This window comes from Mauremys reevesii, linkage group 3 (genome assembly GCF_016161935.1).
Source record: "Mauremys reevesii isolate NIE-2019 linkage group 3, ASM1616193v1, whole genome shotgun sequence".
Classification (NCBI taxonomy): Eukaryota; Metazoa; Chordata; order Testudines; family Geoemydidae; genus Mauremys; species Mauremys reevesii.
The window spans coordinates 30,768,683-30,796,566 of record NC_052625.1 but is presented as its reverse complement, the minus strand read 5'-3'; the positions used below and the strand labels follow the sequence as shown (position 1 = coordinate 30,796,566).

The window sequence follows — 27,884 nt, the reverse complement described above, 5'->3', positions numbered from 1 at the left end:
TCAAGTACAGGTGGCCTGATTTAATTAGTGGAGTACAGGATGTGGCCTTATCCCTACAGTGCAGCTGGAGCAACCAACAAGCTGCTTCCATTGTCTGCTCTCCCTTCTTCTTTCTTTTAGGGATACACCAGACAAGGTGAGGGTGACTTCCTCTCCTCCCTGCAAATCGCTGGAAGGCTTTGAAGGAACAAGCTCTCCTTTTCCTTCCTCTGTAACAGGCAAATACACAGTGCTTCAAGCAGGGCTGGTGATTGGGGGCACAAGAGGAAACAACTGTACCAGGGCCCCAAGCTCTGGAACCCATCCCCCCAATGTCAGTAACATCTGAGTAAATAAAATGAAATGGGAGGGGGTGAGGGCCCAGCAAACATGATGTACTGGGGCCCCAAATTTCTCTCAACAGGCCTGGCTACAGGAAACAGGATCCATACCTCTCCCCACTTTGGGCAGTGTTTCCAGAGCTGGGGGAAACTCTATGTATAGTGTGCTGCCACTCCACCAGGCTCAGACTGAGGTAACTATTGTCACTGCAGGAAGGGAAAGGGGCCAGAGGCTCATTTGACAGAAGATTCCTTGTGGCTTTGAGGAAGCAGGCCTTACACTGCTAGCCCCCCTGAGAAAGAGATAGGGGAAGGGCCTCAGGCTTTCCCCAAAGACCCAAGGAAAGGTCAGACTCACCCACAGCCACCCAAACATAATGGAAGACAAGGATAAAGGCCACTGGCCTTGTTACCCACACCTAAGATACTGAAAGTGCTGTGGGTTCTAGATACTAGGTGGGGTACTGCCTGGATGCAAGAGCTGGGACTCCCTAAAGGCTGATCTGGGATGACAGGGTGGGAGTTTTGTCTCCTGCAGACAGCAGCTGAGCTGTGGAGGAGCGTGACAGGCCTTGCAGCACCGGGCGGGGCTAGCCAGTGCCTATTGTGGAAAGCCTGTGAAGTTGGTATGAGGGTTCAGTGCTCCTATCCATACAAACTGAGTCTTGAAGCATTTACAGCCCCCTAGGGACAGGCTCAAATCTTGGTGCAACTCCCCTGATTCCACTATGTTTACGCCTGGGAGGCATTTGGCCCGTTTGAAAAGATGTAGGTCCTTCTGCTCAGAGTGATGTGATGGCTCTGTCTAGAGTCTGTGTAGGGAGATGCTGCTGTCCACAGTGCTGCAGAGAGCACAGCTCCTCCCTCCTCTTGCAGACAGGCAGCACCAGGCGTCATGTGACCGTCCCCTCCTTTCTGTTCCCCTCCCTCCCTCCTGGAGATAGAAGCTCAAGCCTGACGCCGCTGAAAAGGCAACTGCACTTGCCTTATTCAAAGACCTAAGGAAATTCTCTTTGACCGACACATGCTTCGAGCTCTGTTACAAGCTAAAGAGAAAATCCAAGCAGGTAAATGGCTGGCTGCTGGTTTGTGGGATATGGGGAAAGAGAGGTTGGGGAGGAAAGCCCGCATTTAACAGAGCCTGGATCTGTCGGATGCACAAGGGGCTGGTTGGTTTGCGTGCAGCGTTTTGAATAGGTAGATGGCAAGGAGATGAGATGGTGGAACTGAGGTAGTAAGTTAAAGGTTGGATGCGGTGATTTATGATCAATTGCAAGGCAGACTGGTGGTTTGGAGACTCAAAAAATGAAATCAATCTTCGGCAATTTTTCCGTGTCTGCTGCTTTGATTAAATGTGTGAAGTCAGAGCGTCAGTGGAAAAGAAGATGTTTTGGGTGGGGGGAGGCTGACAGAAACAGCGGGCTTATGCAGGGAGTGCATTGATATTTTGGGACGTTTTTCGTTGGGAGCCAGAAAAAGGACACCCAGCTGCATTTATATATCTTTGAATCTGTTAAGGTCCCTGCTGATGGCATGGGTTCGTAGAGGGGTAGAAATTATATCATAAACATATTAAAATAAATATAACTGCAGACTGTACGGGTAGCAAAATCGATCATTCCAGTCGCTTAGGAAAGAATCTGGTTCTAGAAATCAGTAGAAATGAAAGAAAAAGAAAAATGATACTGTTAAGACTGCTTTTGAATTAGGGCGCTTCACTCCTTGGCTGAAGCAAGGTTGTTTTTCAGATGCTTTTATTTCATCCTGTAATTTGTGAGCTCTCTAGGTCTTCCCCGCACCAGGAGACAATCCTATGGATATTTATACAATAAGGATTCCGCCAAGGGTTGTATATGCCTACTGACCTGCCATTTATTAAGGACTGATTGACCTATGGGGGTCTCTCCTTTCAAAAAGCTCAGTTAGGGCACCTGTGACTAAAACATGTTTTTAAGAATAAAATGGTTCTGAAGGGGAGGCAGGAAAGCATTTTACTTAACCGATGAGCCGCGGAGTCCAGTATTCTCACCTTATGTGTTTTGTATGGGGGGAGGTTTGTACCCGAGGGTCCGCTTAAAACATGTATGCTAAATAATTTGCCCTCTTTTTAAAATAAAGCTGCCTCTCCTGCTTTCAAAATGACTAGACAGACTGTGCTGTTTATCGATAGTATATGAAATGTAGCGGTCATAATAAATAAGCAGTTAGGGTTTTTTCCTCCGCTTTCTTTCTTTCTTTCTTTCTTTCTTTCTTTCTTTCTTTCTCTCTCTCTCTCTCTCTCTCTCCCTCCCCTGTTGTTGTGATATGTGCGTATATGTATGAAAGAGAGAGAGAAGCAGCATAGACAGATAGGCAGAGAACGAGAGAGTCATCAATTTCACCTAAAAAAGATCTTCAAGTGGGATCCCCTGGCTCTCTGGCTCTCCGCTGACAGCTGTAGGGATCGCTCTGTCATTCACTCCAGGCTCACACCTTCCCTGTGCACACACACACACACACACACCAGCTGGTCATTTCCCCCGTCCTCCTCCTCCTGATCTCCACCTTCCCTACACGTTCACACTTTACACACGGAACCATTCCTGCTGTACATCCCTCCTCCCCCTCAACACATACATATAACTGCTTTTTTCACACTCCCTCTAGATGTGCACCTCACTCACACACAGGACGCCTTCCCACACATAATCAACCCCATTCATGTGGCTCCGCCACATACACAAAATCACCCACCTGTGCCCCTTTCTGAACCCCTATTCCTGGGGCCCCACCTGACATACACAATCATTCCTTCCCTGCACTCACTCTACTCCCTTCCTCCCCTCTGGCTCCCTCCTGCTACACACACACACACACACACACACAGAAACACACACACACACACACACACACACACAATTACCCTACAGTGAACCCCTGCGCCCCCCCCTCACGCACACACCTCTCTCTCTCTTTCTCTCACGGTGTCACATGCTTACAATCTCTCCCACTCTTCACTCCTCCCCTCCATACCTATGCAGACACACAACTCATCACAACGACCCCCCAAAACACAAAAGGACACCCCCATACACAGTTAATCCACTTCCACACACGTTATAACCCCCACAAAGCTCCACCCGTCCCTTTCACACACATATATGAAACCAGGCTAGACAAACAGTGCCCCATCAGTCGCACAAGGACCCACAATCACAATGTCACATGCACACACAAGGCTCCTCCGCTCATACATCCCCCCTTTTCGAGTCCCAGACACAAGAGAAACCGGTACAGTAATACACACATTCGTCCCTTTCCCTTCACGTACACACAGTAACCTCCTACTGCTCTGTCTCATTCAGACACACAAAATGACCCCGTTTTTCTCTCTCGCACACAATGTCCCATACACAATGACGCTATCATACAAGCACTATAGTAAAGTGACACCCCAAGTGATCCCCTCTCTTACTCCCACAGACCCCCCCCATACACAAACACACACATGGCTGCTGTCTCTATCCCACACACGCACAGACATACCAATCACACACATTTCTTCTCCCCCCCACCACATACAGATGATCCACAATCTCACATACACTGACCCTCACACATTGCTCCCCCCCCCACACAGATCCACAGTCACAAACGCACTGACACCCTCAACAGACCCACGGTACAGCCACACACACTGACCCCCGCCCCTCCCCACACTAACTCCCTCAGACTGGCCCACAGTCACGCGCACTGTTCTCCCCCCCCCCGACCCACAGTCACATACACACACTGCCCCCACACGCATACAGGCCCTCCAGTCACGCGCACACAGACGCCCCCCCCCGAACACGAGTGGGAGAGGGCTGCGGACAGAGGCAGGGGACTCCGTGACGGGAGCTGCGGGGGTCTGTCCCGCCTAGGCAGCAGCGGGGTGGGCAGGTGAAATCTTCTCTCTGTCCCTGGCTGCAGGGAGGGGAGGAACCGGTCAGCCGGGCGGGGCGGGGCGAGCGGAGAAGCCCGGGCAGGGCGAAGCTGCCTCGGTGCTGAAGCCTGAGCACCGGGGCCGGTACGTGCGGAGCAGCCGCTCAATGCGGTACAATAAATTAAGGCTGGCTACGAGGAAAGGGCGTGAATTGGACCCTGCGCTGCTGTGTCCGGACGCTCCAGGCCCGGGCTGGGGCAGGCACGAGCAGGGCGGAGGCTGCTCTGCTGGGGGTTGCCATCTCCTGGGGTGACACGTTTCCAGCAGGCGCTACCCAGTGTCTGTGATCGTCCAGCGGCATTGCCGAGGGCTGGCACCGACTGGGGGATAACAAAGGCCGGGGACAGCCTCGCCGGTGCCTGCCCGCTCTGCATTGCGTGGGGCTCGCAGTAGGTGACTGGCGATTAGTCGCTGCCGCTGCTGTCCATGAAGTTTCCAGTCCCCCTGCTCCGCTTGGGTGCGGGTTCCTCTGGGGAACAACAAGCAAACATCGCTGAAGTTGCGAAGAGGCAAACAAAATGTAAGGGGGGGGGCGCTTAGCGGCTCAGCACACGCCGGGCGCGTGGGGCTGCGGGGTGTGAGCGCCCCGGGGAAGGGGCCGCTCGGGCAGCGTTGTGCTCCGGGGCCGCACGCCCAAAAGCCACGGGGAAGGCTCGGCACGTGCCGTAGAGCCGAAATTCTCTCTGCCTGGCGGCTGCCGGCTCACAGCTAGAATGGAGGTGGGCGGGGAGGAGGGGTGCTCGTTGGCAGAGCCCTTAAAGCAGAGGAAGCGATTAGCAAATACGCATCTGTCGGGAAACATATACATAGGAGTCGGGGAGCGGAGAAATATGGGGGACACTCCCTTTAACGCTCCTGGAGTGCTTCGGCTTGAGAGCGCTCTTCGGAGGAACAGCCTGGATTGTGGCAAATACATTGTTTATTTTAAAAAAATGGGGGACGGGAGGTGTCCCTCTTAAATAGGGATAATTGGGCATCTATGCAAAATACTGTACCCTAGCCCAGAAGGATTAAACACCTGATATTAGCTGAACTGTGATGTTCATAATGTCAACAGCATATCTGATGCCATTCGGATTTTTCCCTGCCGTAACAGATAATTTTAGCAGCAAAAGAGGTCAGATGACAGAGAAAAAACATAGTTTGAAATTTTCAGAACACCTTCTAAGAAACCACTGTAATTCTGCCTCACCCTGTGAAAATAATGCCATATAAATTCAAACCAGCTGACCCCTGCAGGGTGTTTGATCCACTTTACATGTTCTTAAACATACTGGAAATAATCAGAACCAGGCTAGGTGGCATGGTATGCATTAATATTGCTCTATAGTGTCACAGATGCAGATATTCTATTAAATGAATTAAGTTAAAGGGAAACTCAGGTATCAATAAGAATAATTAATGCCTTTTAACAGCCCTTTCATTTTGAGCATAACAAGTCCTACAAAAATGAAATCTGGTACTAAAAGGTTTCAGTGTTTGAAACAGTAAGTAGCAATCTTTATACAGTCAGTAGCACAAAAAAAGCTAATGTTAGCATAAGGTTTAGGGTTAGTATAACAAGATATAAATTCTCAGTACCTCCAAATGTATTTACAAGTTTCTTTTCCCTACTTTAAACAATGGTTCAAGTTAAGCATAAACTCAGATAAATTATTAGTCATGTGATTTAAATGTTTGTAGGATATAATTTGATATTGGTTTGTTTTAATTCTTTGCAGATCAAAAAAAACCCACAAAAACCTTGGATCATAGTTTTGGCCTTGTACAGGAGAACAGAAGAGAAGCTGTCATGCTTTGCATGTCAAGTAGCTACTGAGCTGCTTGACAGCTTCTGGATTCCAGCCCCACTGGGAATGAGGCAGCACAGGAAACCATGAGTAATGAGTCCTGTGGTCTGCTTCTGCTGCTATAACACCATGGCAGGCAGTCCGTGATCCAATAGGAGGATCTGTCCTAGGAAGGCAGCGCTGGAATTGGTAATTTATTCCCTGAGAAAGGAGAGGAAAAACCCTTGGGAAAATACAGTTGGTGGATAACATGTAAAAAGAAGTCCACACACATTGGGATACTGATGCATTCTCGCTGGGTTTGTGGATCCACTTGGAGAAGGGTTTTTTGACATTTCCCCCCCCCACCCCACTCCAAAGTTGGTAATGTGGGGTTTTGGTAAAATTTCTGCTGACTCATACATCCCTAGACACCTCTTGCTAAACCAAGTTGATAAGTGAGTAAGCCTATTGGTGCCTTCTTTTTTGCTGAAGATCTCTTGCAGTTCAGCCAAGATTGACCACCCAACACGTGGGTCATTCCTTGTAGGGGATCCCAGCTCACACGTGCATCTTGGGCACTCACAACCTGGGCCTCTCATGCTAGGGAGGCATTTACAATAACCACAGTGTAAAGGGGAAATAAGAGTGAGTCAACTGTCTAGCGTGAGAGGTGACTGGAAAGATTTTACCCTGTCTGCTCCAGCCCCCCTCCCACCTTCCCCCCCTCCACACCCCCCTCTCCCCCGCCCAACCCCACGAAGCATGGGGGCTGTGCTCCTCAAGCGTGGGGGCTGTCTCCTGCTGTGGCTGGCCCTGCTGCTGGGCTGCTGGACTGAGCTTGGCAGTGGCCTGGAGTTCCCAGGGGCTGAGGGCCAATGGACCCGCTTTCCCAAGTGGAATGCCTGCTGTGAGAGTGAAATGAGCTTCAATATGAAGACACGCAGCTCCAGTGGGTTGGTCCTCTATTTTGACGATGAGGGGTTCTGTGACTTCCTGGAGCTGATCTTGACCCAAGGGGGGAGGCTTCAGCTCAGCTTCTCTATCTTCTGTGCTGAGCCTGCCACCCTGCTGACTGACACACCTGTCAATGACAACCTCTGGCACACAGTGGTCATCCGCCGCCATTTTAAGAACACAACACTGCTCATTGACCAGACCGAGGCAAAGTGGGTGGAAGTGAAGTCCAAGCGGCGTGACATGACTGTCTTCAGTGGCCTCTTCTTGGGTGGGCTCCCACCCGAACTCCGCTCAGCAACCCTGAAACTGACACTTTCCTCGGTGAAGGACCGGGAGCCGTTCAAGGGCTGGATAACTGATGTCAGGGTCAACTATACACAGGCCTCACCTGTGGAGAGTCAGGAGGTGCGGCTGGATGATGAGCAGAGCCGCCTGTGCGCCAAGGATGATGTTTGCCTCAACGGTGGCATCTGCTCGGTGCTCAATGACCAGGCTGTCTGCGACTGCTCACAAACTGGCTTTCGGGGGAAGGACTGCAGTGAAGGTAAGACTTCACTTTAGCTTGACCTACCAACCACTCCCTTAATGGAGGGGAAAGGTAGCAGATAAAGACTGCATGGTGTTTCCTCCATAAGAGTGAATCTCTCTCTCTCTGATCTGTACTTTCCCCCTCCCCACCTCATCCCTGACCCCTCTGTTATATCTCAACCCTCCCTCGACCATCCTCCAAGTGTTTCTGTGACAGAATATGGTGTGATTATTTTCTCCAAAGTTGGGAGAGAGGAAAGTGTAATCTGGGATTCTTTTTGAGCCAGGTTGTAATCTGGGGTTCTCCTTCATGGTAAACTAGGGTTGTTCCTGTTGTTGGTGACCTGGGGTTATTTGTGGTGTGAGAGGGAGTAATATAGGGTATTCATGACAGGGGTAAGGGCAATCTGAGTTTACTCTTAAGAAATGGGTAAAGTAGAATTATACTTGGGTAGGGACCTTATTTGATTTTTAGTGGGCATAGCGGAGAAATTATCTGGGTTTAATTTTCATTGGGGGTAGGGGAGGCCTGGATTTATTCATTCTCCATACTGGTATATTTATTTATATCAGAGTCTACTACATGCTTGAACTAAAATCAGTGATTTATTTGTGAAATTCCTTAATTGATGAGAAAAGTTAAACAAGGGGTTTATAGTTTCACACCGAGGGGAATGGCATAGTATTGTAATATGTTTAGCAATTCTAATGCCAGTCATGTAGACAGAGGGTAACAAGGGAAGTGGAAAATATTTACCCCACAGCTGGGAAATGATTGAATATTTATAACCGGTAAGAGAGCTAGAAAAGGAGATGTTCCCTGGATTCTTGCCTACAAATAAATCACTGAGGAAGTGAGACTCATCTTTAGTGTCCATTATTATTGGGGATTTTGAAGCAATGTGAACATGTTTATTTTGCAAACATATCTAGAGCCTTTTAACAATACATTATTCTTAATTTTGCTAGTTCATATGCAACTACTTTGCAGCTATGTAAAATGACAGAGAATTTTTGTGTGTGTATTTAGAACAGAATTTAGGGGTATGTGAATGAGAATTATGAAAAATAATAGAATATATTAAAGGGCATAATAAAACTTCATATAAAAATTTGAACATAAAAACATTAAAAGAAGGTAAAATAGGCAGTATGTATCCCAAATGAAGGTGGTCATTGAGCAGTTGCATGACATTTATGGCTGAGTAATTTTCTTGTATCATTTCTATCAAATTTCACTTACCATAGAAAAGAAGAAAGCGTTATTTGTGGGTGATCTTTATTATGTAACACCTTTTGTCTTTAGTGTTAATACTTATACATACAGTCATTCTGCATCCTGTTTACTTTGTCAGCTGTTTATCTCTGCTCTGCCATTTGGGAAAAAAATCAAGTCTTTTTACATTTGTAAATATCATTACAATGAAAGAACAATAAAGGGTAGTTTCACAGTGTAACAAACTTGTACCTTCACTAGCACATAATTCAAGACACTGTAGGATGAGAACATATTCTATACTGATCTAAATAATGTTCATATTTTTTTTATTTGGTACCAGATACCACTAGCCATGTGTGAAATATTGAGGTTTCCTTGTTTCTGTAAGTTAGGTCCTGTTATAAATCATGCAGAAAATGATCAAGTATTACAGTTTGGTTACTGCAACAATGGCAATTACAGATTGTTATAAGATTAATACATGAGAATACTCTATAAAAACAAATTATTTGGGCACACATTGCTCTTAACACCTCAAAGCAGTTTACTGAAATATTAATATAGATAAAACAATTACATGTAGAATCAACAGAAAGTGAAAAATCTCTTCTTTAAGTTAGGGAAGTAAAATGAAATGATGACAGGTATTTTTAAAGGAAAACCATATTACTCTATTAATATTAGAAACAAAAACAATGTATATTGGAAAATGTCTGATTAACATATATAATAGGAAACTATGTAGTAAATAGCATTTTGGAACCCAACATTTGGGCGAAATCGTGGCCCCATTGAGGCCAATGGGAGTTCTGCCATTGACTTCAAAGGGGCTAGTATTTTACAGATTATGTTTTGTAACCTCTAAGAAGCCTTATAAAATACTCAGAAGAGATATAATTTTAGCATAATACATATTTGCTCAGTACTGAATAATTATATAGAACCTTATCCTGCTTCCATTGAAATAAAGGGCAAAATTCTCATTTACATCAGTGGTACAGGACTGGGTTTATATTATTTGTTAATTAACCACTCAGAAGCAAACCTGTCAGCTTTTGAGGAAGGAAATAGTGGCTGTTTGTATCCACTTTCAAAGAGTTGAACTACTATATAATTACCTTGTTTTTCTTATGAGAAATTAGGTGGCACAGAAAATGGAGAGGGATAAGGTGATACCATTGTGCCATCAAATCCCTGCTATTGATCTTTACATTCTTTATTATCATGGCAATTATATCAATAACTTTTTCTATTATCCAATGACTTTATAAAGAGTCAGATCTGGCATTTCTTGTGCATATGAGTTTCCCAATGGGATACTCTAGAACTGAAGAATTGGTACTTGGAATGGAGTGATCTAGATGGATATTTTTACTTCTGATTTACATTTTCATGTTTTTTTGTTTTGTTTTTTTGACTAGCGATAGTACACCCTCTTCTCACCTCCTTTGGCCTTACTCTTTTATCTGAAACTGTAACCAAACCTGTTCAGTTGCATTTTTTTTCCTGAGAAGGAAAAAAGTTCAGTAAATTTATTTTTCATTATTTTTCATTTTGTATACCTCTGCACCTTTGTATTCTGGCTCAGGCCAGAGTTATAAAATACAATGAGATATTTCTAGGCCATAGGAAAACAATAGTAACAGCTCTTTCAAAATTTCCATCCCTATTTTGCAGATTTGAGAGGTCTGGATAATTGCGATAATGATACCAACCCTGCAGTCCTTAGGATGGGATTTTCAATAGTATTTATGAGGTTTTAGAATTTTAAGAAAAAACTATTGACTTTGAATAAGTCAATTGGGAGTTAAGTGCCTAAATACCTTTGAAGATCTGGGCATTAGGCACTTTTGAAAATCCCATTTCTTAGTCTTTATTGAGGCAAAACTCCCATATAAGTACCAAATTCCACAAAGCCTTATTTGTGTGAGAAATCTTTAGTTAAGTAAGTATTCCCATTGGGTTTGACTCCTCTATCCCTTGCTGGTGTAGATCAGGAGTAGCTTCATTTAAGTCAATTGAGTTACACCAGTTTGTAAGTGAGAGGAAAATTAGATACATTGGATTCAACTGAATTACTTGCTTGAGTAAAGATTACTCATCGGAGTCAAGTTTACAGACTCAAGACCCCGGTCAGTAAGAGTTTTTGGCCAAGTCAGAACAAAAGAACAGGCATTTTGCCTGAGTATAGACAGTATTGGGCCCAAGGGTTATTTAAAAAGGCATTCAAACTTCCAGCCATTTATCTGAACTGACCCAATCCTTCATACTTTTTAAAGTTGGCCCAATATTATCTGTAACCCCCAGTTTTAGCTTTAAAATCGTTGTGGCATTTTATTCCACATTTTTATTAATATTTTCAATATTGATTAGCTTTCTTATAGTGCCTTATCATAATTAGTAATATTTATGGCACTACGCGCAAATAAAAAAAATACTATTGTGGAGCTCTTCATCATGCCCCCAAATACTGCAAAGCTTCCAAAATGAAAACATGGAGTCAGTAGTGCCATAAGTGTACATGACATTAATTTTTGCTTTTATTGCATTTCTTATGCATTACACTGAAAATATTAGCTTGGGATGTAATTTGCTACTGATATAGGCCACGGAAATTTTATTTCACCTCATGGAAGTGGCTTGACACAAAGAACAACGTGCAAAATTAGATAAAAAACTTTATCTGAGGAATATGACTGAGGGTAAAAATATTATAATGATGATATCAGTTTTCAAAGACATTTCTGAGAACTATCAGAGGACTCTATTCAATACTAACAGTTTGCAGTTTTGCATTGAGAGAAATTGGTGCGTTTTAGTTCTGAGATTGGGGAAAACTATTAATCAGAAAGACTGGTCTTTAATATCTGGTTTCTGGTAAAGTGAATTAGGATTCTGGACAGCTATAGAGGAAAGAGAATTTATGTTCAAGAACTTTCATCTCATCCTTCCTATTTTGCTCCTTATTTTGGAAATTCATAACCTAGAATAAGAAAGCTTTTTAAAATATTGAACTAGTCTATCAAAACAGGAATTTTATTTAAATATATATGCAAAGCCAGAACAGTCCAATGTATCACTTAGTTCAGTATTCTGTCTCTGACAGTAGCCACTACCAGATGCTAGTGCAGAAGGCTGAAATAAAACAAACACATAATGCACCTAAATACTTTGCATTGACAGAAATTTCCTGGTGACCCCAGGAAATGTTTATGCCCTTATATTTTTTTAGTTATTTAATTACTAATGTAATTTTCATATATATGTCCTATTCTTTTTTTGAATATTGCTAATACCTTTGTCTCAGTCATATCCTGATGTGGTGAGTTCCAAACATAATTATTCTTTGGATTAAAAAATATTTCCTTTTAATATTAATTCATTTTTAATTTTGACTGTCCTCTTGGTCTTCTGTTAAGGGAAAGAATAAGGAATAACCATGTAGTCCTTCATAGGAAGGGACATCCTCATGATTAGATCTTCAGCAGTTGATTCCAGCTGTGGATTGTCATCTGTGGAGGTGATTTTTCAGTGATTCAAGCCCATATGGCTCAAACTAGCCAGCCTTTGGATTTTTTTGTTTATATTTGCTTCTGCTTATTGGCCTGTTTTTAAAGTAATCTACTATTCCAAGTCCCCTTTTGAAATCCCTCATGTTCTAATTTCACTCCTGTCATGCCTTGCTTTTGAGCATAATATGAAAAACATGTCCATATTAATAATCCTTGCAAGGTGCACGTTTGCCTGCAAAGCTGTTCCATAGTCTTATGAGAGCCCTCAATTTTACATTGGAGGGAATCATAGCCACCTTCATTGCATCCTGCTTGAACTCTTAGGTAATATTATGGTCTCTGAAAAACACAGCATATGACCATAACAGTTACCATGGGCAAAATTTTCCTCTGGATCTACACTTCAGATCCCTTATTTTCAATTTGCATCTCTGTTACATTATCTGTACTTGTTCCACCTGTGGAATCCCCATCACTGTCAATGGCTAGCCGGGTGTTCTGCATGTGAGATGAGTGCAGCATGTGCTACAGAGATCCACAGCTGACTGAGTTAAGAATAGCTTTATAGGAAGCTTGGAATTTACTTTAAATCAAAACAGTTTAATATTTTTAAATAGTTTCTTTTTTATAATTACAATAAAAACATTTTTACAAAATAAACATTTAGGAAAATAGTCCCAGAACCCCTTTTAATTAGAATTGAAAACAGTGGATCCTTTGCACTCAGTAGTATGTAAATAGAACGATTATGATACCATTTTAAGCTAGGATTTTGCATGTTTTTGTAAATGCAATTTTGTTGCCAGGACTTTACATAGTAAGATATTGATTTCAGTTCCTCATGTAACATCTCAGCAATTCAAATATTGTGTCATTGGTTATGAGAAATGGACAGGCTGTTTTATATCATCTTGTAAAAGGGCTGCTTGTTGCACATAGCTAATTGTGGCATTGTAATTCTTCCAATGGACCCCTTACTGTACAGCATAAATCTTAGTACCCCAAAATCATTATTTTTTACATAGTGGGGCAGATGTTCCATTTGTTCCAATCCCCAATGCATGTGATATTTCACTCGAGAGTCCATATTGCAAACCTATGGAGAAGTAAGATTCTTGAAGAATATGGCAAGAAATTTCACTCCTAGTGGCTTTTATCTAGGAGCTTTTATTAGACTGGTTATTCAGAAGCCCCCAGTTATATATTAAATTAGTATAATTGTCAACGTATGTAACAACTGCTGATTAAAAATAGCTGTTATGATGTCATTAAAGGCTAACTTTATTATTTGGTACATTCAAGTCTTTTAGCTTATTTTTGTATATATAACAAAAGTGCCCGGTAATAAATTTAAAATAAAGGTGCTGATCCAGCAACCACTGAAATCAATGGGAGTATCTGAACTGACTACAATGGCAGTTGGATCAGGGCTCTGTAAACTTTGAATATGTCGTCTTTTAAAAAGTGAGCTGTTATTTACTAGGAACACATAAAAACATTCCAGTCTATAGAAAAGCATTTTCTCTATTTTGCTACATTCTAACTGAAAATTGTATAAACTGATTTTTGAAATTTAATTTTACTGGATTGTGATGGGTATACTGAGAATTTATGTGCAAAATTGAAGCTGAGGGCTAATTAAGATGATTGAGTTATAAGCCTTTTAGAAATGGGGTTTATGATAGAAATGTGACAGACCCATAAATTTTCTGCTACTGCCAGTGCCACCATAATAAAGAAAAAACTGCCAGACAGAATCGAGTATATCTTTTTTTCCCCTTAAAACAGTTAGATGTTATTTGTTTATTTATTACACTGAACTGGAATCTGTCTTATAAGTTTTAATATTACCCCTTGAATAAAATAGTTTGGGTTTTTCCCACCAAGTTTGACCCTTTCTCCACTGACTCCCTCCCTATGCTCCATTCATGGGATCTCAGAGCATAGATAGAGCTTTTCTGGACCAAGATCTCAATAAGCAGCATTCAAACTTGCAGAGTTTAAGTTCAGTTTTGTCAGGCTAGAAAGCAGTACTTTTTGGTGAGTTTAAATTAATGTCTGAACTATTCTCTTGGCCATAGATGTATCCATTATAACCAACATGCACAAAAAGTCAGTAGCTAATATGAGTATAGAAGGGCAGAGCACAAGATTTTGAGCCAGCCTTGGTATTGTGTAGTATTGGGCAAGCCGCATCATCTTTTTGGTTTTAATTTCCCCATCTGTAAGATAAGGCTAATGATACCTAACTATCCACCTCACAGGAGCATTGAGGATTTTCTGCCTGATCCTCAGCCTTTGAAGGATTAGACCTTATATTATTAAACCCGCTCTGTGAAATCAAAGGTTTGCAGCTCACTCTAACATCCTGCAACATTTTCATTCCACACAGCCAGCTCTCATCAGTTTGCTCTGCAGTCAGAGGGGCCAGCGCCCCCCCAGCCCAGCGCAGCGGCCCGCGGGGGCCGGGCATCCCGGGGGCAGCGGCGGCGCCGACGGCATGACGCGCATAGAGATAGCTCCGGCAGGCATGGCTGCGCGCAGCGCTCGCGGGCTCTCCCCGACCTGTGCCTGGCCGGTGCGGCGCCGCAGCAAACCAACCAACAGCGGGAGGGGGACACCGCGGGACCGGGGAAGGGCGGCGCAGCGCTCCGCGCTGCTTGGGGCAGCCCGATTTCTAGAGCCGCCCCTGTCTGCAGTTGCTCCCCATCTCCATCATCTGTATTAAACTCACCACCCAGCATGTTGCTCCTCTACTCTGCATAGCATCTCTTCCACTAGGTGGGCTGGAATATGTGGAATACTAGATGTGAGCTAATAGGCAAGGGAGAGCCAAGTAGCAGTTGGCCAATCTGGTTTTCTTCACTTCTGTTACACTCCCCACCTGCCACTCTCTCCAAAATTATTGTGCTCTAGGTCTGCCCTGTGCATCAATTAGGACCTAATAGTCAGTGTTCGAGCACAGAGGAGAACCCAGGCTCCCAGTGGTACATTTATAACATACTATCTATGCTATGCTCCTTTGTTTTGTATGGTGAAATTTCATTCTCTTTGGCCCTGATACTGCCACAGGATCTGCTAGCATGGAACTCTGTATCCATATAGAGATCCATTGATTTCAGTGGGTCTCCACACCAGCACAGGGATCCATGCTAGGGGATCCTAAAGTAGAATCAGAAACTTTATTAGTGATTAACAGTTGAAATTAAAAAAAAAATAACTTTTAGTGTCTATTAATTTCTTGACTCCTATTACTGTTTATCATCAGCAACTTTTATTTAGCTAGATCCTTCCCATTCATGTATTATTGTACTGTACAGTTAACCATGAGAGAGCCATCAATCAATCAGTAATAAACATACACAGAGAAATCCTTGAGTTCCACCAAATATATTCAGCTAATCTAGTTTGGTTTGTATGCAGGGCCGGCTCCAGACCCCAGCGCGCCAAGCAGGCGCATGGGGCGGCATTGTCCCGCGGCTCCGCTTGAGCTCCCGCAGGCATGACTGCGGCGGGTGCGCTGGTCCAGCGGCTCGGACGGAGCTCCCGCAGGCATGCTCCACCGGAGCCGCGGAACCAGCGCACCCGCCACCGGAGCCGCGGAAACAGCGCACCCGCCGCAGACACTTCTTCCCCGGCCGCGGGACCGGGGAAGGGCGGCGAGCGCGCTGCCCTGCTTGGGGCGGCGTAATTTCTAGAGCCGCCCCTGCTTCTATGAAGGCAATAAGCTGGCACTTTACGATAAAGGGAGGTTTAGATACTAGTGTTTTTTATCACTGTGATTCTCCTGTGTTACTTTAGCCACACCTTGAACCTTGAACCTTTGAGTTAGACTACAGTAAGCCGTGAATTCAGTAGTCCTGGTAGATAGTAGATAGGGTGCAATCCTGAAAGGAGCTGAGAGCCCTCAACTTCCATTAAAGTCAATTTGAAGTCCCGTTGACTCATGTTTAGAATTATGGCAAACCCAGTAACCTGTTGATTCTGAACATAATATTCAATTGGGGACACAAAAGGAGAGGCGTTTGGGGTGAAATAAATAAACTGCTGATTCTGACTGTAGTTGTAATATTCATCTGGAAACTCTATAGAGAGAAGGCCTTTTCATAGATTCAAGTATTTTAAAACATTATTATTTAAAAAAAACAGGCTTACAAAGCATTGCATAAACTGAAAAGTTGTGTGAGTAATTTTGTTTTAAATTTAAGGTACTCAATAGTTTATTGGAAAACAGGTGTTTTACTAGAAGTGAGATTTTTATATTGGTGATAATACAGGTATAATTTGATATGGACTTGTATCCAATGGAATCAACATGGCCATCATTGCCCACCATCGATTGTGAATTTTGTATATTATGCTTAAGTCTGTTATGCTGGAACTTAAATCAGACCCTGTGCTTACTCTGTGGCCCATTGCATGAGATTTTATCATGAGAAGCACTACCCTGTTGATTTTTACCTCGTTTTACTTAAAAGCATAGAAGCTAGATTCCTATTATAATTCTAAAGTCTCTCTGTAGTTAAGAGTACATGTACAGCCATTAAGGAAGTGTTTGACATTACACTATGCAACTGGAGATATATACAGCAGTTTCAAAGTTTCAGAATAACTTCTTAATTTCGGCTGCATCTTAACCTCTGCCTTGCTCTTTGTCTTATGTGTTTTAAGTGTTTATAAAAAAATGACATTTATTTAGCAGAAATCTCCTTGAATATTTTCATTCTTAAAAAATTAAAATATACCAAGGCAAGCATACTGTATGTTCCATAAAAATAGGGATAATCTTTGCAACTCAGGGATCTTACAAACAAATAAGTCCTAAGTACTTATTATCAGCTATATCCTGCAAATCTTTATTTAAGTATGTAGAGATAATCAGATGGATCAGGGATACAGGATGAGGACCTGTATACTAACATTCTAATTCTCTCAAAACTGAGTCCTTGATCCTGCAAACGCTTATGCATGTGCTTAACTGTAAGCATGTGACTTCAGTGAAAATACTCATGTAAATAAACTTAGCACACATGTAAGTATTTGCTAAGTAGTCGTTTACCCTGGGCAGTTCTGTTGTGTATTTGGTTGTCATGGGTTTTGTTACTATGGCAACTGAGTTAGATCTCTCTGTCTCTGTAAATAAAATTGAGGTTTTGGTTAGCTGTCTGCTCTCTGGCCTCAAGTGATTGCTTCCTACACCGGCTGCCCCAAGGATACAACAAGTTGCAGTCTTGTACAGTAAAGGAATCTATTCAATATGCATAAAGTTGGCAGAATCAAGTCCTAATTGATGCCAATAAGACAATAAGCACACTTCAAAGAGCATTTTAAGTCATAAAGAGGAGTCATCATCCCAGCCTCTGAATGATGCAGACTGATGCTGTGAACACTTATGCATATGAATAAAACTTTACCTATGTAAGTGTTTGCAAGATTAAGTTCTTAACTTGGAAAGTAGAGGCACAAGATGAGGAGGGGAAAGTGGGCAGGAATATAGCATCTTCTTTCAAGACTACAAATGCCCCTGTGCATAAGCACCATGCATTTGAGACTTGGGGTTGTTAGGAGGTGTTCTTGGGAAGATGAGGTCAGAAAAGGGAAAAGCTGGCATAATTCCTTGGAAAACCAGTGGAATTTCCTCTGGAAAATCTCAAGAGTGTTAATGCTGACCCTGTCGTCATTAGCTCCTCTAAAGTTTGCCATTTTCCTTCATTGGACTAGAGAAGTGCGGGAGTGATTGAGACACTGGCACAACCTAGAGGTGTGCCACCTGATGCAATGAGGCTGCTTGAGGAGGGTATCATGCAAGTAGTTCTGTGGTGATTGGCTTCCACCTGGAAGCCCTGAAATCTCAGGTCATCTCTGTTTAGATGGCCATGCCCACTGCCTCTTCTGCAGACTTACAAATTCCTCTGTTGCTCAAGGAGATGATGTAGATGGAGAGAAACTAGCACTTCTTATTTTGTAGTGACATTAAATTGCTATATACAGATTTTCTCAGAGATACAATGTAGAATATAATAAGGTATCAGCCTGATTAAGAAAATAATTCTTTTCTTTTGTTCATAATGTTTACTGAAAATTATAATTCTGCACAAATAGCAGATCTTATGTCTCTACAGACAAAAATAATTAAGGACTACGCAATCTGTCTTATTTAAGGGGAGGTGCATAGCTGTGCTGTCGCACAAGCACCCCAGGGCCAGAGCATGACTAACTCCTTTCCTTCTTGGCCCATGCTGATTACCATTTTGTGTGCAGGTTGCTGCTTTGTGTGGATGCAGAACCAAAGCTCTGCCCACTCCCCCACTCCTGCTGGCCCTGAGTGTCATGGGAGAAGAATGGGGGAAAGTTGGGCATGTAGCCCCAGCTTATCCCTCTGCCTCTATGCCAGTGAGGCCATTAGGAGACATTAGAAGAAGCAATGAGCAGAAGCAGTGTTTTGTTTTTAATTTCAGTTTTCATTGCAGAGTTCAAAAATTAAAGAGGGAATCCCTGTATCAGTTTCAAAGTTATACAGATAGAAAATACTGTTCCAGTCTGTCTCTTTTCCACACTGTTCTAACTTAACAATGACTTTTTTCAGTAATTGAAAATTTTATAGACCATGATGTAGATTTCATCATTCAACACAAATCCATTCATAAATAAAATTTAAAATGTTTGATAGTTGATTATTGTGCAGTGCTTTTTCTTCATGTATCTACCTTTTAAAAATATCCACCTTTATACCAGCATCTAATTCCCATTTCAGGTAGTATTGGAGTCTGTAAAAAGAATATAATGTTGAATATCCATTAAATAACAGCTCCATGATTAAAACTCTTACAAAGGATTATGGATAAATCTACACTATGCAGTCACACTTCAGAACTTCACTGACATTCACCAAGGACCTGAATCTCCCATTAAGTCCTTGTAATTGGTAGACTTTGATGGACCTTTAATCACAAGATAGAAATGGAATTGAATACTATTGAATACTATTTCCTTTCTAATCCAGCTGAATTAAAACAAAAACTGGACCTAGGGGTTACAGTAGACGAGAAGCTGGATATGAGTCAAGAGTGTGCCCTTGTTGGCAAGAATGCTAATGGCATTTTGGGCTGTATAAGTAGAGGCATTGCCAGCAGATCGAGGAATGTGACCATTCCTCTCTAGTCAGCATTGGTGAGGCCTCATCTGGAGTACTGTGTCCAGTTTTGGGCTCCACACTACAAGAAGGGTGTGGAAAAATTGGAAAGAGTCCAGCGGAGGGCAACAAAAATGATTAGGGGGCTGGAGCACATGACTTATGAGGAGAGGCTGAGGGAACTGGGATTGTTTAGTCTGCAGAAGAGAAAAATGAGGGGGGTTTGGTAGCTGCTTTCAACTGCCTGAAAGGAGGTTCCAAAGAGAATGGATCTAGACCAGTGGTTCTTAACCCTTACTGCAGCCTGCACCACTTTGGTTATCAAAATATGTTCTCGCACCCCTTATCAAAAGTCAAAATATTTTCTTGCACCCCTTAAACCTAAAAAAATATGTTCTTGCACCCCTAGCGTCTAGACATATTTTTGTTTGTATATTACAGTAACTGTTAAAAATGTATAATGTTAATACCTACATACGATAGGTTTGATGAAACAAAGTAGTTGTACTTATGTGCGTGTGCTTAATTGTGTTTTCAGTGATTTACCTTCTAAAAAAATCTGGCATTTCTTGCACCCCCAGAAAGGGCATCTCGCACCCCCTGGTAGTGCGTGCACCCCAGGTTAAGAACCACTGATCTAGACTGTTCTCAGTGGTACCAGATGACAGAACAAGGAGTAACGGTCTCAAGTTGCAGTGGGAGAGGTTTAGGTTGGATATTAGGAAACACTATTTCACTAGAAGGGTGGTGAAGCACTGGAATGGGTTACCTAGGGAGGTGGTGGAATCTCCTTCCTTAGAGGTTTTTAAGGTCAGGCCTGAGGAAGCCCTGTCTGGGATGATTTATTTGGGGATTGGTCTTGCTTTGAGCAGGGGGTTGGACTAGATGACCTTCTGAGGTTCCTTTCAACCCTGATATTCTTTGATTCTGTGAAAACAAAAGAAAAAACACTAAAATTGGTTAGCATAAAGTTATAGCTTTAATTTAAAAGAAATTCAGAATTAAAATTCAGACTTAGGGCCAAATTCCATGTGTGTGATTGATATGCACTGATAGCAGTGTGTTAGCTGTCCTAAGGGCAGAATTTGTCCCTTTGGGTTTAACTCATGCTAATATGCCAAGTACTGAAGAGATCTGTAAACAGTAGGTGATGCTTTATATGTCGCAATTAGAGATGGAGCCAAGTTGCAAAGTTTGGATATGTTACTGAGATTTTACCATGATAGAAGTTGTTTACATCTGGGATTTTGATTTAGTCCTACCATTGTTTGCAACACCTGAGCATATGAAGGCAGACTAAGGACAGAGTTAAAGGCCCCATTTCAGAGCATTTCTCAACCTATTTGCACTCCAATTTCTCCACCTGGAAACTGGAAACAGTAATACTTACCTATCTCTCAGAGGCCCAGTCCTTCAATTCTTGCATATCCTAAACTGTCATGACTTCAAATACATTTGGGGTTATGCAGGGAATGAAGGAATATGACTCCGGAGTGTTATGAAGATTAATTAGTTAATATTTGTGAAGCACTTTGAAGATGAAAAGTGCTTTAGAAATGCTAAGTATTATTATCAATATTAATAAAACAGTTCTAAAACTCTTTGCTTTTGAAGGTTTGCTATATTCAACAGCCTTTGCCAGCCAATTAATGGAGTGAAATCACTGTGCCTGATACTTCTCTCCCATCAATGTAAATCTGGATTAATACCCCTGAAATTAATAGAGCTAAATCATTGAAAATGGGTCTGAGATCAGAATTAGGCCCACAGATATTGGATGAAATTGTGCCTGCTACCTCTGGTCATAAAGAACAGTGTTACAATTGTATAACTATTAAAGCACTCCAAAATGATTGGGAAGTCCAAACAGGATTAACCTTGCCCACTACTGTGTGATATTACCCTCTGATCCTTGTAGGGAGATTTTCTTTTCTCATCCAAATGCACAGCAGCATGTTAGTAGCTCAAAAATGAGTGGCAAGAAGCTTTCCTGCCTTGATTCACACACATATGTTATCTATAATTACTTATTCCACCCTTTAATTTGCCGTTATTTGTGCAGGCATAACACAAAGTGACAATGCAATTTTCCATTTAAAATTTCAAAAGAATGACTAAAAGAATCATTTATTTTAACCCCCACCCTCACCCTTCTGCAAATATGTACTAGGCTGTACTAAAATACCTGCCCTTTGAAACAAGCATGTCTATTTTTTTCATCAGTGCATTTGAATTGATTTTCATGTGCCTTTTGCTGTTTTCAGATATCCACTTGCTGTATAGTTTTTAAAATCTAGCCCAGTATGGCCAGTTAAATTCTCTCTCTCTAAATACAAACAACCTGACTGTTGCAAAGCTAATTATATGTAATAAAAAAACCCTCTATTTAAAAACATAATTGAGGTTCCAAAGTCAAGCATGTCAGAATTAAGGTTGCTTGTGCAATCTTAATTGAGCCCTCTTGTGCATAAGTATTGTGTTATAATCTTTAATTACATGGTCACATACTATTTTTTCTACAGGGCCCCTGCTTCATTCAGTGCAGGACGGATGGTGCTCACTTAGAGGCAATGAACTTAATGAGTCAATATTTTGTTTTCTCCTCTATCCATTGTGTTTCCTCACAATGTATTTGATACACACTAATCACATACTTCTCTGAAGTCAGAATTATTCACTTCCATGTGGGCTTTTCCACTACAGTATCTGAGTGCTACACAGATATTAATTAATATATTTTCAAAAGATTCCTGTAAGGTGGTACCATCTCTGTTTAACAGATGGGGAACTAAGTCACAGGCAGATTAAAGTCAAAAGCATCTGCTTATTTTTGGATGCCCAATTCAAGACATGAAGGACCTGGTTATTTTTTAAGAGTATTTAGCATTATATAATACTTTATAGGTTTAAAGCACAACTCCCGTTGACTTCAGTTTCAGCTATGAGTGCTCAGCACTTCTGGAACTCAGACTCCAGGGTCTCAAGTCAGGCAACAAGAAAATGAGGAACACACAATTAGTCACCACCTCTGCAAAAAATTTGGTTCAGGTGACTTGACTAGTATCCCATAGGAACTCTATGACGGAGACAGAAATAGAATCCAGTTCTTCAGGACAACATTTTATTGCCTTAACCATGAGACAATGCCTTTCTCTTCTTGCAGTCCCCTTCATCTTCCAACTTCTGCAAACTAATGAGGCAGGGGTCCTACAGACAACAGCCTCCTGATTCATGCCCAGATCAAGTTTATGCTGTGCACTGAATGAAGCAGGAGTTCTATGGGAAAATAGTATGTGATCATGTAATTAAATGCATGTGGGTATCATAATAAATATGCACAAATCAAACTAATTAAGGTTGAAAAGGCATCCTTAATTCTGGCATTTCCTAATTTATGAGTGCTTGATTTTGCAACCTTAAAAATGTTATTTTATTATAGGTTGTGTGTGATTTCCTACGTTTTTTCAAAAGCAAACTGAAAAAAACCCAGAAATTTCATTACGTGGCATCATATTGATACTCACATGTCACTAGCTGGGTCGGAAACTTTACATCCACCACACAGATTCTGACACTTGAGCTAGTAGAGTAAATGACAGCAGCAGTATGATGTCATCTTGTATATGCACCAGCAAGTCTGAGAATTCGTAATCTAGGGTTCCATTTCAGGCTCTGGAGGATGGTAATCTCTAGTGGGCACAGACTCTTCTGACCATTTCCTTCAAGTGTGTGTTCTAGTGCCTGGTCCCAGCTCAGCTCAGAGCAGCCCAGAGCTTCAGTTGCAGGAAAATACTATTCAGCCCTGGCTGGAGTACAGCCAGTGTAGATGGAATCTTTGGGGAATTTAACTGTAAAATCTAGAAAGTCTGAACCAATCATATGTGACCTATGATTTTTCAAATGCTTATTTGGCCAAATTTGGTCAGATTTGTATGGGGATGGCAATGGGCACAGCTCTCACAAAAATGCCACCCTCTGCCAAATTTCAAGTCCCTGCTCAAAAGTACAGGGGCACTCAAGCATCTTACAGAAACCACAGCTGCTAATATTTAACAGCAATGAACCATGAGAGAGTTCAAATATCTACAAAATCTTAACAAAATCCACACTGACATATGTCTCTAATCTGTCTATTGATCGATAGAGAGATACACAGTCCATCTAAGCCTTTGTTGTAATGCAGTGGTTTTCAAACTGCAAGTTGTAACCCAGTACTGAGTTGCGGAATGTAAGGCACTCGGTCGCAGCAGGTCTGGTCAGCACCACCAACCGGGCCATTAAAAGTCCTACTGGCGGAGCTGCCTGGCTAAGGCAGGCTAGTCCCTACCCGTTATGACACCGCGCTGCGCCCCAGAAGCGGCCAGCAGGTCCGGCTCCTAGGCGGGGGGCCAAAGGGGTCCACACACTGCCCCCAGCCTGAGCACCAACTCCGCACTCCCATTGGCTGGGAGCTGGCCAATGGCAGCTGTGGGGGCGGTACCTGTGAGTGAGAGCCACACGGAGCCACTTGCACACCTCTGCCTAGGAGCCAGACCTGCTGCTGGCTGCCTCCAGGGTGCAGCGTGGTCCGTGGTGCCAGGACAGGCAAGAAGCCTGCCTTAGCATGCCAGCTGCACCGCTGACTGGGAGCAACCAAAGTAAGCCCATGCCCCAATTCCTTGCCCCAGCCCTGAGCCCCCCCAAATCTGGAGCCCCTTCCTGCACCCCAAACCCCTCATCCCTGGCCACACCCCAGAGCCTGCACCACAGCCCACAGCCCTGACCCCCTCCCACACCCAAATCCCCTGTCCCAGCCCTGAGCCTCCCCAAAACCAGGAGCCCCCTCCTGCACCCCAAACCCCTCATCCCCAGCCCACCCTGCAGCCCTCCCCCTGACCCTCTGCTCCAGCCCTGAGCCCCTCCCACCTCAACCCCCTCGTTCCCAGGTCTGTTGGGTCATGGGCATCAACATTTTTTTTCAACTGGGTCACTGGAAAAAAAGTTTGAAAACCACTGCTGAAATGTTTTTTTTCTCTACCTCCTTGTTACACTGATCCTTAAAACAGGCAGCCTCTTTTAGATGCAGAGCTGTTCCCTATAGGAAACCTTAAATTTGACAGGAAATAGCACTGGATATAATCAGATCCCATTTGTCTCCAGTGCTATTTGATATCCCTGAAACCTGTTTTGTTTTTGTTTCTGGCCAGTGAGGGGAGTATAAGTTAAAGCAACCTGATCTTAGAGTCACTTAAAGTATGTCCTCAGCCCAGCAGAACTCTGCATAAAATATGTTTTCCTTCTAAGTACAGAAATAAAAAATACTGCTTGGGGAGTGAGGGAGAAATTTACTAACCCGATGAAATTCTAGAATGCAAACAAACATTTAGTTTGTAGTTCTCCCTCACATCCAAAAACAGATAATTGGATATTTGGCCACCATTTATTCAGAACTAAGTACACTCATGCTCACACAAAATCTTGACATTTTTTTAACATTAATAGATTTATTAAACAATATTTGGCTTGTTAATGAGTAAAGACAGAATTGTTTTTCAGTTTAATAAAATGTCCAGAAACAACATGTCATGAACGATGTTGGAAGGTTCATTCTCGTACTTGTAATAACTAGCCAAATAAAAATAATTATTATCTTTACATAAGGTTTCTGTTAATAAACAGTGATAAGATCATTTTTGTCATTGTTAATATTGCATCGCCAATGTTTGCAGAATAATGATAATAATGACACATAAACAGCTATTTTTTTTTAACAATTTACTTAATTGATTCAGTCATTATCTTCTTTTGGTAACCCTGTCATTTCCAAATTAACTAATTTCCAATGTGTTTCTTTAAAATTTACCAAAGTTGCTTGAACTTTTATCTTTATAGCTGAGATTGATTTCTGAAGACAATATAGCCTTTTAATAATCATTCCAAAAAGTCCTATAGAGTCTCTTTCAGAACTTTTAAAATGAAAGATTCTACTGGTAGCATATAATCTTTATGTGAACTGGAAAATTAATTGCCTTGTTTCAAGGAGTCTATTTGCATATGAACATTTTTTAAAGATAAACTGAGGTAAACAAAGATCCAAAAAGAAATAAAAGTGAATAAGAACAATAAAAAGCGGCACCATCCTTGAACCAAATTTGGAGGGGGAAAAAAAATGCTGGAACTCCCAGTGCTGAACATTTTCATTGCTGCCAAAAATCTTTTGGGAATTGCCTTGCTTGTTGTCAATGTTTTGAAAATAGGGACCGTGATATTGAGACATATTTAAATTAAGTATTTGAAGTAAGGATACGTGTCATTTGATTTTTCTCTCTGGTTTTCTGCAGCGTATGGCACAGAATAGAGACTTCATTTAAGTAACAGAACAGAAGAAACAGCCACACACACAAAAAAATTGTAGCAGAAGTATCTATCTGAAAAGTTATTAAATGTCACTATAATTTATCATGATCATGCAGGGTTCAGGAAACATATAGATAATGCGCCTGGTGTATACTCCCTCCTTCTTACTTCTGCAGGAGGCAAAACAGTCAAACCTTATTGGGCCTAGCCCCACAATTCCACTGATGACTAAGTCAAGTCTTAGAGTGATCCTCTAAAATATTGGGTTCAGTATGAAAATGAGTTGGGCTGCAATCATGGTCCTAACCAATTTTACACAACTGCCTTCAGTGAGGGGAGGCTGCTACTGTATAAGCGCTTAACCTATACTTTGCAGGATTGGGCCTAAAAATTACTGTTAGGGGTGCTGGAACAATGTGTATAGGAGGGGTGTTGAGAGCCATTGAACCAAACAGTAAACCCTGTATATGATGGAAACCACTTCAAGACAGGGGGTGCAGCAGCACCACCTGTTCCAACATCTATGGCTACTCTAGACCATCGTTGTATTTAGAGGCTAGTACCTTCAGAAGTCCATGGAGTCAAATGAGTAGAAGAAATCCTGAAAAAAAGCAATAGAAAAGCATGCAAAGCAGAAGAGAGGCAGGATGGCTTGTATTTAGGCTGTGGATGGGGACTCTGGATATCTGAGTTCAGTTCCCATCTATGCCACAGACTTCTTGTGTGACTGTGAGCACTTATTCTCTCTGTGCCTTTGTTCCAGATCTGTAAAATGTGGGTAATAATAACATTCACTCCCTTCTTCTTTTCCTTTGTCTGTACAGTCTATGTAACTCTTGAGTGTAGATGCTATCTCTTACTATGTGTTTGTAAAGTGCTAAACACAATTGGGCCTAGGTGTTGGTTAGGGCCTCTAGATGCTATTGTAATGCAAATAACGGTAAATAAAAGAGAAAGTAATGAAGATTAATGTGTGGGCGAAAAAGTACTAATGATCATTGGAACAATCTTTCTTAACTAATAGTACTTCAGATTAATTTCAGACCAAAAATTGTGGGCCACCAAAGGTTCTGATGGGCTACTATAAATTCTTCTGGATGCTCACTGGACTAACGTGTTCCATACTGACTAATGGTTCTTTCTCTCATAGCATAACATTACAACAAAATCTGTTAACAAGATTAATGTATCCTTAATAAAATAATGTTACATTATAAAAAGCACTTTAACAAACATCATCAAAAGATTCTTTATTGTATCTTATTTACATGCAGAAGAAATGGTGTGCTTTTGGAAACAAAAGGAAACCCTCTAAAATTTGTGTAAGATTGTATTTTCTTGGGATGAGTGTCAGCTGATTAAAAGCTTTTTCTTAGGCACATTGCACTTTAATAGTACTTGCTAATGATATGGTAAAAGGGGTTTTTAGTGTGTTCTTGAAGAAAGTGTTTATGAAAAGTCATAAAATATAAAGCTTTTTACTTCCAACAAAGGGGTAAGTGGAAAAACTAGTAATTTTTAATACCTGGTTATATAAAGGTTATAACTGAACAATATTCATTTTGTCTGAGTAAAATAGTTAATGTAGATTCTGTGCTTGATAAGTTTATTAAAAAGAAAAAATGTTATGGTTTGAAATAATTTAAAATTATAAAGAGATGGTATAATTCATTAAAATTTGAGTTAAAATGAAGATTTGATTTTCAAAAGTGATATACTGTCCAGTACAATAACAGTAAAATGAAATTTTCTACTAAAATACTTTAGCTCTGATCCACAGCCCATTGAAGTCAGTGGGAGGATTCCCATAGATTTCAGCAGGTTTTAGATGATACACTTTGGTCCTAATCTTGCATTCCTTGAGTAATCAAAATTCTCACTAAAGTCAGTCAAAATTGTGGGTGTGTACAAAATGTGGATTTGTGTACTTTGCTTTTGTATGACTATAAAATTGCTAATACAGAAATAATACTACTGGTAACCCAACGTTCTAAACTTTCCTGCAATTCTAATAGGCTTGAATTTTAACTTTTTTTTTTAAATGAGAAAACACAAAATAAAATAAAATGTAAAAGAATTAAAAGCTGCAGAAGAGAACATGGAGAATGTGGAGGTGCTCAGTTTTGTGTCACTACTTTAATGTG

General features: G+C 41.7%; 1 protein-coding gene across 18 annotated transcripts in view; it reads left to right on the top strand.

The window, feature by feature from the left end:
* Positions 1-1,262: 1,262 nt before the first annotated feature.
* The window catches only part of NRXN1 (neurexin 1), a 1,269,767-nt gene continuing 1,243,145 nt past the window's right edge, over positions 1,263-27,884 (top strand). For 16 of the 18 annotated variants that reach the window (XM_039529862.1, XM_039529854.1, XM_039529856.1 and 13 more), the window contains exons 1-2: positions 1,263-1,387; positions 6,006-7,557. In XM_039529862.1, the coding sequence (XP_039385796.1) occupies positions 6,819-7,557 (739 nt within the window). In that variant the 5' untranslated portion in view covers positions 1,263-1,387; positions 6,006-6,818. Of the gene's footprint in view, positions 1,388-4,435; positions 4,805-6,005; positions 7,558-27,884 lie in introns of those variants that run through there. The other 2 variants (XM_039529873.1, XM_039529850.1) reach the window with 1 other exon arrangement.